The sequence below is a fragment of the Staurois parvus genome, unplaced genomic scaffold (genome assembly GCF_062004578.1).
Source record: "Staurois parvus isolate SC_StPar_1 unplaced genomic scaffold, SC_StPar_1.0 ptg000696l, whole genome shotgun sequence".
Classification (NCBI taxonomy): Eukaryota; Metazoa; Chordata; class Amphibia; order Anura; family Ranidae; genus Staurois; species Staurois parvus.
This window is the reverse complement of record NW_028318492.1, coordinates 4,390,868-4,402,114: the sequence shown is the minus strand read 5'-3', so window position 1 is coordinate 4,402,114 and position 11,247 is coordinate 4,390,868. Positions and strand designations below refer to the sequence as shown.

The 11,247-nt window shown below is 39.3% G+C and overlaps 1 protein-coding gene across 1 annotated transcript in view; it reads left to right on the top strand.

Moving 5' to 3' along the window:
* Positions 1-3,311: 3,311 nt before the first annotated feature.
* FRMPD4 (FERM and PDZ domain containing 4) overlaps positions 3,312-11,247 on the top strand; it is a 463,469-nt gene continuing 455,533 nt past the window's right edge. The window contains exon 1 of the mRNA XM_089652996.1: positions 3,312-3,778. Coding sequence (XP_089509122.1) covers positions 3,738-3,778 — 41 coding nt within the window. The 5' untranslated portion in view covers positions 3,312-3,737. The remainder of the gene's footprint in view (positions 3,779-11,247) is intronic.

Genomic DNA, 11,247 nt, shown 5'->3' with positions numbered 1-11,247 from the left:
GAACGTCTAGTCTACAAACGAGCTGCCACCTTATTGAAAATAACCTTCTCGATCCCCTTCAGTCTGGATTTCGCCCACAACACTCCACAGAAACTGCTCTCCTAAAATTCACAAATGACTTACTAACAGCTAAAACCAATGATCACTATTCCGTACTCTTGCTCTTGGACCTCTCCGCTGCCTTTAACACAGTTGACCACCCCGTCCTCTTCAAAAAACTCTATTTACTGGGTCTCCGTTGACTGTACTCTCCGTTGGTTTGAATCTTACCTATCTCACTGCACCTTCAGTGTCACTTACAACTCTACTTCCTCCTCTCCTACTCCTCTTACTGTCAGAGTCCCCCAAGGTTCTGTCCTTGGACCTCTCTTATTCTCAATCTACACTTCTTCCTTGGGTCAGCTGATAGCTTCCCATGGTTTCCAATACCATGTCTATGCTAATGACACACAAATCTATCTCTCTACTCCTCAGCTCACCCCATCAGATTCCTCACGTATCACCAATTTACTAAAAGACATATCAGACTGGATGTCACACCACTTCCTAAAATTCAGTCTATCCAAAACTGAACTCATAATATTTCCTCCCCCACGTACCTCTTCCTCTGATTTCTTAGTCAGAAACAATAGCACCACTATCAACCCATTGCTGCATGCCAGGGTGCTAAGGGTAACCCTGGATTCTGAACTATCCTTTCAGGCCCACATCCAATCCCTGTCCAAGTCATGCCACCTCAACCTCCACAACATCTCCAGAATACGCCCCTTTTTAACCAATGATACCACAAAGCTCCTAATTCACTACCTGGTCATCTCTTGCCTCAACTACTGCAACTCCCTCCTCATTGGCTTACCTTTACATAGGCTATCCCCCCTCCAGTCTATCATGAATACTGTTGCCAGGCTCATCCACCTTACCAACCGTTCAGTGTCTGCTACCCCTCTCTGCCAATCCCTCCACTGGCTTCTACTCGCCCAACAAATAAAATTCAAAATACTAACAACAACTTACAAAGCCTTCCACAACTCTGCCCCCAGCTACATTACCAATCTGGTCTCAAAATATCAGCCAAACTGCTCTCTTCAATCCTCCCAAGACCTTTAGCTCTCTAGTTCCTATGTCACCTACTTCCACGCTCGCCTCCAGGACTTCTCCCAAACCTCTCCCATCCTATGGATCTACCTACCCCAATCTGTCCGGCTGTCTCCTAATCTATCCACCTTTAGACGATCCCTGAAAACCTTTCTCTTTAAAAAAGCCTATCCTGCTTCTACCTAAACCGCCATTTATTTCCTCCATCAGCTCATCCCGCACAGCTATTACCTTTTGTATCACTCAACCCCTCCTCCTAGATTGTAAGCTCTAACGAGCAGGGCCCTCTTGTACCAAATTGTATTGTAACTGTAATGTCTACCTTCATTTTGTAAAGCGCTTTGCAAACTGTTGGCGCTATATAAAACTGTATAATAATAAGAATAATAATGCCTATGTATTGTTGTAAATACCCCCTTATACCCCAAATTTTAAGTCCTACCCTTTTTTCCCTCATCTATTTGTAGTTATACTCCTTTATACCCTTTCTGTTGCCTGCATATTGTCAGGATTTTATATTTGTTGCCCGTGTTATGTGAACAGTATCTCTTTTATGCCCACACATTGCCAGTCTATGTTTGCCATGATTGCTTGTTTGTTGTTCCCATATTGTCATGCTAACCCGTTTGTTGCCTGCATATTTTAAAAATTGCTCCTTTGTGGCCCATGTATTGTCAGGAGTGCCTGCATATTGTCAGTTCGGCATTTTTTGTGTAGAGGACCTCATTAAATATAATTCAATAATCTAGAGCGGCCTTTCTCAACCTTTGCAATGCAGAGGAACCCTTGACATAACTTTCTGCTCTCAGGGAATCTCCTGCTAAAAATGACTTTATCTACAATTCAGACATTAGTGTGAAAGTCAGAGGTAAGAATGCTCCTTACACTTATGGTCGTTGGGAAGAATTACCCCCATACAGATTGCTAAAAAAATCAATGGTGTCAGTGGGAACTTACCTGAGAGGCAAAAATTGCTCATTGCTCATGGAACCCCTGGCAACCTCTGGAGGAACCCTGGCTGAGAAACCCTGCTCTAGAGACCTGCCATTATAAACCATGCCTGTGTTAGCCATAAATATCCCTGCATGTAGGTTTCAGCTATCAAAGCCCTAAATATCCTATAACACTTGTCTTCACTATAATCCTTCTCCTCGTCACTGGAAAATTTGTAAGTCACTCGTAAAAAGTTTGTTTAAAGAAATCAAGGTTTCTCTACATCCACATGTCTCTGTAGGGCAGAGGCAGCACCTGTCATATTAGTAATAATCTTTTTAAAAACTGTCCCAAAGAACCTTTAACTACTGTAGATGAGTCTACAGGTTAACAAGATCACTTTCCCCTTTTCCCTCAGTGCTCATAGCTAAGACTTTAGGTGGGGAGAAGCAGATCTAGAAACATAATGTTCAGTATCTGCTACATACCTTTACTGCTTCTGCTAGAAATCAGCCAAGAGTGGGTAAAGGCTAGGCATGACACTGTTGGGTATGGGGTTGGCCACTCTCTTTCTTCACATTGAATGAGACAACATTGAACCACTGGAGGAAGAAGCTGAATTGTTATGTACAGTAGCTTATAAGTAATAAGGGCGACCACAGCAATCTAAAAGTGTTGTCAACCATAGGCAAGTTGCCCGTTACTTTTTTTTACTGGCAGGATCAATAGGTATGAAACCATACAAAGAGAGGAAGAAACATTTACGGAAACAGGCTGGGCTTATTAAAGGTATCACGTCTTCTGGATAAGATACACGTATTTCTGTTTTTCTAGTATGATGAAGACATGAGATGACATAACTCAATGGGGAAATGACTGCATGGTAATTTAAAGGATTTTACATTGTGGAAGCCAAAAACATTCCCCGTGTGACATTTTGTACAAGCATACACAAATGAATTGAATATATGCTATACTTCTCACAAATATGTTTTGTACAGTTCACCTACTGTAAAATATGCCTATTTTATGAAAGTAAACCTCTTCTTGATTGCAGTGTCTATATTCCAGTTTAGGGACATTTTGTTATGTTGTTACTGTGATTAGAAAACACCGTTCTTTACGAGAACAGGCACTTAAACATTGTCCTTACACAACTAGGCAAAGCTGTATTTAGCAGTAAACTGTGAGGCTAGTCGAATGATGTCAGTGGTCTTGTAGAGCAGAAGGCAATAGTGTAAGCATTATGCAGAGGCAAGGGTGATTTACTGCATCTCTGAAGCTCTTCCATCCTCTCTGTGTGCTGCTTCACTGCATGCACTGGCTGCTCCTACCTCCTCCCCCTCTTGTTTCTCTTTCACTGCCTGGGATCAGCAGTCTTCAATGAAGAAAGCCCAGCAAAGATGCTTGCAAGAGCTACATGGACACAACCTAAGCACTGTAAAACAGCATGTTTTAAACTAGAGATGCAGCAAGGTGATTGAATATTGGCCATTGTCAAATTGGCAGTTCTCAGCAGTCATATTGGCTGGATGCAAGAGTAGAATCAATGGTCCTTCTGAGTGATTCATTCTCAAACTGCAGACCTAGGATGATACCGTGCTGCATTCTGATGTAGAAGAAATCCTATATTTGTTTTAGCGTGCGGAAACAGAAGGGATGTTGCTTGAGTGAAGGAAGGGGAGAAAGAAGATAGCACACCTGCATGCATGGACGTGTTTGGCTTTGCTAAGATTGCTAAGCTATCCAGGTAAGTTTACCACTTTCACATTGTATAGATGGGAAGCATGTGTGACCGGTGCTCCTGTACCTCCTTAAAGAGCAAGAGGGGGAGGGGGCAAAAAGGACGAAATTATCTGCAGACACATTACTGCTGCTTCAACAGCCAAGGTCTTGAATATAATTCATGGAAACTGTCACCTGTTCAGTGACCATATGCTTGGGTGACCTCATATTTTGATTCAGATGACTCTTGTAAAATGCATTTGTGAAATGTACAGATTGGAGATTAGTGCATGATGATGGAATCTTAGATCTAATTCTATCACGAGTGCAAGTCTTTACAATGCCATTGCTTGTGTAAATGTGCAGAAATGTCCAGAGATCAAAACTATGCCACTGGTTGCTATCTGCTATCTTTGTGCAATACAGATATTATTATACACACTCTCATCCAGAAAAGTCTATCTATCTATCTATCTATCTATCTATCTATCTATCTATCTATCTATCTATCTATCTATCTATCCATCTATCTATTTTAGCTCATATTTGTAAAAAGCAGCAAATATGTGTTTAGCAACGATTCTTATTTATGTAAAAAAATACAGAGGAATTACATTGCATAATACTTGGTGAGGCCTTGATCAATATGGCAAGCATTATCTGTGTCTAAAGTCTAAAGGTTAGTCAACAGATGTGAACCCATTTTTAATTTATGTTGCAATAAGAGGCTATTGTAGATCCTGCTTATATGCCTGGCATGTGCCAATATATAGTGGCACATCTTGAAAAAAAAAGTAATTTTACTCTCTTCAGATAAAAACAGTTTCTAAGATGAGCACAATATACTGGCTTGACTATGCGTCTGGCCTATTTCTTCTGTTTACCCTATATGTTCGATAAGATAATTAAAGATCAAAGCTATATAGAAGCACCATATGATCTATTTTTTTTAGGTGTCTTTTTGATGGTAGAATAGATTTATTATTGAAGTCTAAACATTTGGAGAAGTTGTATATATATATATATATATATATATATATATTTGCATTTAAAGAACTAAAGTAATTATAAGAGCCGGCTGTGTGTGCATTTGTGACAATGGTTCTCTTGTCCTACTGTCTAAAAATTGAATCTTTAAAAAAATCTGAAGAATCTACCATTCACTTCAAATACTCACTCCAAATACTGTCAGTGTGAGGCTCGCATGTGACAGGGGCAGCTTTATTGTTCTGATTGCATCTTCCACACTCTGACCCCCGGGCCACATACTATGACCATGATAACCACACTGCATGAAAACACATTAAGTTTCATTGACTTAGAAGTAGAATTGGGCTAAAGGGTCAGAAAGGGGTAACCACTGTAGAAGCATTGAAACTCCTTCTTCTACTTGTGAACTCCATTGTGATAAAGTCCTTACTATTTTTCAAAATGATATAATTCAGGTTGCATTCTTTCAGATGGCCTATATTTATTCATTTATTATTTATTACAGGTACTTATATAGCGCCATCAATGTACGCAGCGCTTTACATATACATTGTACATTCACAACAGTCCCTAACCCTCAAGGGGCGTGCAATCTATGAACTATGACATGAGATGCATGCGACCATCAAGATCTTTTGAATCATGGTATATTCCTAGCAATTCCTATCACAGTTGTCATAAACCTGATGAGCAAAGGAATGGGCTGTCTGGTATCCTAAATACTCAGGATTTTTATATCTATGGCAACAAGTGAATGTAGATGGATCTCTACAAATGTAACAAGCAGTCAGTGTAAACTAGGCTTGGTTATAGTCTGTGTTTTGTCAAATGCTGTTTTAAAAAATATAACTTGGGATATTCTTGGTTTGTTCAGCAGACCTTTGTCTAATATCTGGAAGGGTTTTTCCTTTGCACAGACACCAGGGTAACTTGCAGCGGAGTGATGCAGTTAGGTATTTAATTTGTAGTGCCACCTGTTCCCAAAACCTGGTATGACAATAATGCATATAGGTTCTCTGTGAATTTTACTAGTTTGACGCCTGTTCTTCAATCAATATAAGTGACAGCTTGAATGTACTGTTACAGGATGGAACATTATTATAGATTCATAAAGATTCAAAAGAGTACAGAAGAATTTTGAAAAGGACCAGTGATGTGTTCTTTAAAATGCCTATCTAGCCAAAATTGATCATTTGTGAATAAGTGGAGCCTGGTGGGATGAGTGAGGCCCTGGCTTTTTATATGCCAAGAATACTCCAAAACATAGATCGCCCTGCCATAGCTTCCAGCTCAAGTCCTCCTGAAAGTATTACTGGTTGCTTTTTGTTTTGTTTCAACACCTTCAGTTGTATTCTACATAATATGAAACATGAAAATGTGACAATAAGAGTTCTTTGGATTTTGTAAATGAAAATTAGACCTAGGAACATTTTTGAAGCAAGACAGAAAGTGACAGTAGAACTTCTTTGGCATTTGTAAATTAAAACTAGACCTAGTTAAATTTTTGAAGCAAGGCAAAAAGTGACAGTATAACTTCCTTATCATCACTACAGCAGGTGTGCTGACCAAAAACCATTGCACAGAAATCTCAATCGAGTCCCCAAGAGATAAAAGTAATTGCACTGAACCGTTAATACAATTACAAATAGTATGTCCTTCTATTTTGTTTTACATATAGCTTTTGTCAGAGATTAATGAGTTTTTTAAAATGAAGAATAGACCTAGGAACATTTTTGAAGCCAGATTAAAGGGTCTTTTTTTAAAAACTGGCAAAATGAGTGATAGTTTTACACTTTACTGCCTGCTTTGTTCAAAAACCTCACCTGGTTTTCCTCTGACAGTCTGACATGGAACATTGTAATATGGAAGCTAGTAAAGTTTATTTTATACTTTTTTTACTCAGGAAGTGAAAACATAACCCTAGTTGTTGGTATTCTAAAAGAGATTGTACACGTAGGCTGTACCATAGTGGCCTAGCAGTAGGTTGCCAGTCTTGGTTGTCATCCTGTATGACTTTCATCTATACAGGCAAAATAAAACAATAATGCAAATAAAAGATGATACCACCATCATGAGAGTCCTTTTTCCACCTTCCCTCCATTAAAAAAATCATGCATGGCACCACTAAGTGCTTTACATTTTTGCAAACCAATAACAGAATATTTTCAGAAATGTGTTGACCATGAGTTGAAGTATTGTCCAGAGCAACTGGTACACCAGGATTATTAACTAATCCCAGGATTATTAACTAATCAAACAACATCTTTCAATCTACTTTTTTATAGAAGCCATGGCTGGCTTTTGAAAATGCTAGTTCCCAGGCTATCATGCTTTTCTAATAGCTTCTGCAGTCTTTGACACACTGACCTGAAATAAGCATGCAGTGTACATTTGAATTTTCTTTGACTTTTCTTGCTGCACGATTGCTGAAGATCAGTTAATCAAGGTATTGGTGCCACAGAAAGCCAGGCAACTAGTATTTTCAGGAGGACAATGATGGTAGCCTCCATATTTCTCCACTCACAGGTTTCCTGTGATAAATGTTAAAATTTAACTAGGTGCTTTGTGTTAAGGTATAAATAGACACTAGATGGCACTCAGACATGTCTAATACTATAACTAGCAAGTAGCCTCTTACTTTTAATATTTTGCTCATAAACATGTATGCTGGTATTTCAGGAGTGTGCATGACTATGTAGTCAGCAGACATTGCTGTGCAAACATTTTTTTCATTTAACCTGGCCAATCCAATCCATGCGATTCTTCTTTTCCAGTTGTCACCTGATCTATCTAAAATTGACAGGACCAGATGACAGTCAACTGACTTCTAATGTACTGTCACCTCAGTTCAACTGGATAACAGTAATAAAGTGGTTGTAAAGGCTTAAGGTTTTTTCCCTTTATGCATTCTATGCATAAAAGTAAAATCCCTTCTGTGTGCAGCAGAAACCCAAGCCCCCCAATACTTACCTGTGCCACCTCTCGATCCAGCAATGTGCACGGCAGCCTCGGCTGTCCCTGGTCTCCCTCTCCTCATTGGCTGAGACATAGCAATGGAAGCCATTGGCTCTTACTGCTGTCACTCACTGCAGCTCTATGTGTCATACTGTATGGACACATAGAGAGGGGCTTGGGAGCGAGCACGCACCACTGCCCCCATAGCAAGCTGCTGTTATTGGGGTGCAGGTCATGGAGGAGAAGCCAGAAGCACTGACTTGGGGGGTCCAAGAAAAGGAGGTTCGGGGCTGCTCTGTGCAAAACAACTGCAGAGAGCTGGTAAGTATAGCATGTTTGTTATTTAAAAAAAAAATGTAATATCATTTTAACATGACTTGATGATTATATCAGAATAAACACCAACTTGCCAAGTTTTTTTTTTATTGGCCTGAAGATTTGCACACAGGTCTTTCTTTCTACGAATCACACAGTCCATGAATCCAGAGAAACATGTCCTGCTTTGTATGATTATCCACATACAGTATTGGGACAATGTGCATTCATCTCTATTGAACAATAACTCTCAACAATCTAATCCACCTGACTCTCCTTTTCCATTTGCCACCTGATACTTATAAAACTAATAGAAACACCCAGCACCCTCCTTCTTAAAGATTAAAAAATGTTTAAAGTACTTTGGAAGTTCTGAAACACTGAGCCTGCATTCTCTTGCTATATTGTCATTTTGCGTATATTATATTGTTATCTCAGTTCAGTATATACAAATGGAAAATAGTAATAATGACTTGTGATGAGTAAGGCCCGGTTCACACTAGTGCGGTGCAACATTGCCTGCATTCGCACTGGCACGGTAGCCCATTCATTTGAATGGGCTGCTGTGCCTGCGTTTCAAGCAAAAAAAAAGTGCATGCACCTTTTCCAAAACACGTCCACAAGGAAACCGCATGTTTTTTTTGACTATGCAGTTTCTGTGCGGTTCCCGCACTAGGGATCGTGCTGTGGGATCAGATGTGTTGGGGTGACCACCACACATCTCGCAAGAGAAACGCAATGTGGCTGCGTGTGGTTGCAGCTGCAGGAACAGGGCTAGTGTGAACCAGGTCTAAAGCTGAATAGACAGCAATATGCTAAATTTTGGTTGGCCTGGTAATTGCACGCAGGTATGCCTGATTCAGGAGAATCCCTCAGGCCAGGAATATAGACAAATGTGCCCTGACTAGTTTGGAAAAATGTGCAGATATATGTTTATACACATAACAGTACTCCAATGTGCCCATTCTGCTGATCTGTAAATAGATTTGCTCATCATAATTGCTACCACTGAGAGATTTTCTATAAATATAAAATATTGATCTAATAAATAGGAATCTTTGATTTGTATGGACCATCCAGCAATTCCCTGTGCTCTGCTCTTGTGTAAATACATAACTAATTAGAATAAGGAATACAAGTTAAAGGTGCTCTAATTAAAGCAAAGGTCTGAAGCAATTTCTTAACTCCAAAACAACCCATATGATTAGATGTAAAAAAAAACAGCAGCTTTGCTGATGTTGTTCAGAAATGTGGAGAACAAAAGTGCTTCAGTTGCAGGATTTTCCTGATTTCTATGTGGATAATCTTCCTAAAGGATTTAGGTCTGATCACAACATCTATGAAGACGTGTTTCCAATTCCAGTAGTGCGGTTAGTGCTGTTCTCTATTAACCCATCTTTTATAATCAACTTACCATGAGAACCAAATGTTATCTCTGATAATAATACTTGCCAGAGGAATAATTCCTGATCAATATTTGTAATTCTTTTCCATGAATAAATGACAAGTTTTACATTTCCTAATGTAACCCAGCTCAAAGAGTCGAGAAATTGCACAAGCTACAGTCTTCTATACAGTAACAACCACATTTCATGAGTAGGACTTTGCACATTGCTGTTTGCATTGTTAAGAATCTGTGTCATATGCTAATCTGGAGAAAACATTCAGAAAGAAGACATTAGGCCGCTTCCTTTTCTCATAGGGACATTGATTATAATGCTTAAAGTTAACATGTCATGAAATTTACATGCTGGCCTTCTTTTAAAAATGCTAGATACATTGCAATTATCATGGCACACACTGCACATATCACTTCAGTACTTTATTTGTCATTCACCTGGAACAACTATGTAGCTATTTCAATCTGCATACTTATTCCAGGTCAGTGATTTAGGGCAGCCTTTCTCAACCAGAGTGCCCAGGCACCCTGGGGTGCCTTGAGGTTTCCTCAGGGGTTCCTTGGCAAAATGTCTAAAAATTGCCCAAAACTTGTATACAAGCCAGTGGGTGGAACAAGTCTGCCTTTTAGTTACACAAAGCCACAGGTTTTCATTGTGCACCATTACGACCTTCTAGCCACTGGCCTGACAACCAATGACATCATCAGTTGACAAGAAGGAGCTGCCTGCACAGCATCCTAGTTTGACCCTCTCTTGCCCCTCTCCATCAGTGCTGGGTTTACATTAGCTCAGTGATGAAGAAAAACTGAGGGAGAAGAGAAACATTGGAATACTACTCAGTACCAGTGTGCAAAAGTGTACTTGCTTTGGAAGAATAAATCACCTCTAATGTTGGGTGTCCTACATGTGTGGATGTTGATGCATTATATAAAACTATTAGAGTGGTTTTTCACATTTCAGGGTGCCCTTTTGAAATTATGAACAGTCTTGAGGCACCTCATTTTAGAATGGGGTGCCTCAAGACTGTCCATAATTTGAAAGGGAGCCTTGGGACTATCCATCATTTTAAAGGGTGCCTTGAATGAAAAAAGGTTGAGAAACACAAATTTAGGGTATTGGAGCCAGTGGGTCAGTCAGTCAACTAGCATTTTCAAAAAGAAGGGTCAGAAGATTTTTACCTTAAGCTCACCACAATTGGACTGTACAATCTACTACTAGGTTTACCGACAGTTATTTAGTATAAGGGCTTGCCTGATTTGATACACATTGAATGGCTAGTTTAGGTAGGTCCATATATTACATTGTTTTTGAACATCTAAAAGGGGTTGTTAAAGGATATTGCTCAAAGATTGTACACTCAGATTGTGATGTGTATGAACTTTAGGTTCACAACATGTATACAGCATATCAGCTAAGCAATAGACAGTGTTGGTTACATCAAGAGATAGCAGTGGCAATAAAACAACATTTTTTCAAGTCATCTGGAGTCCTAGCAATTGCATGATGTCCAGGAGCTATTCCCAATGTTTACTTTGTATCCATAAATCCTTTTGATTTTATAAGATTATTTCAGGTATTTTTCAAGTCTAACTAAGGGCAAAACATTTTCTTTATTTTTGGATAAAGTAGAGATGGATTAGGACACATATTAGGTTTTTTTTGCTGTCTGTGCCCCTTTTAGTGAGATTCACCCTCTCTATTTGCCCTTGTTATTGAACGTAAAAGTAAAACAAAATCTTAAATGTTGGGTTGCCCCTAGAAAAGTAATTGAGGAGAAATCTCCCAATCTTCCAAAATCTGGGGGTCCCCAAGATATTCCTTTAATTTGTAAGGA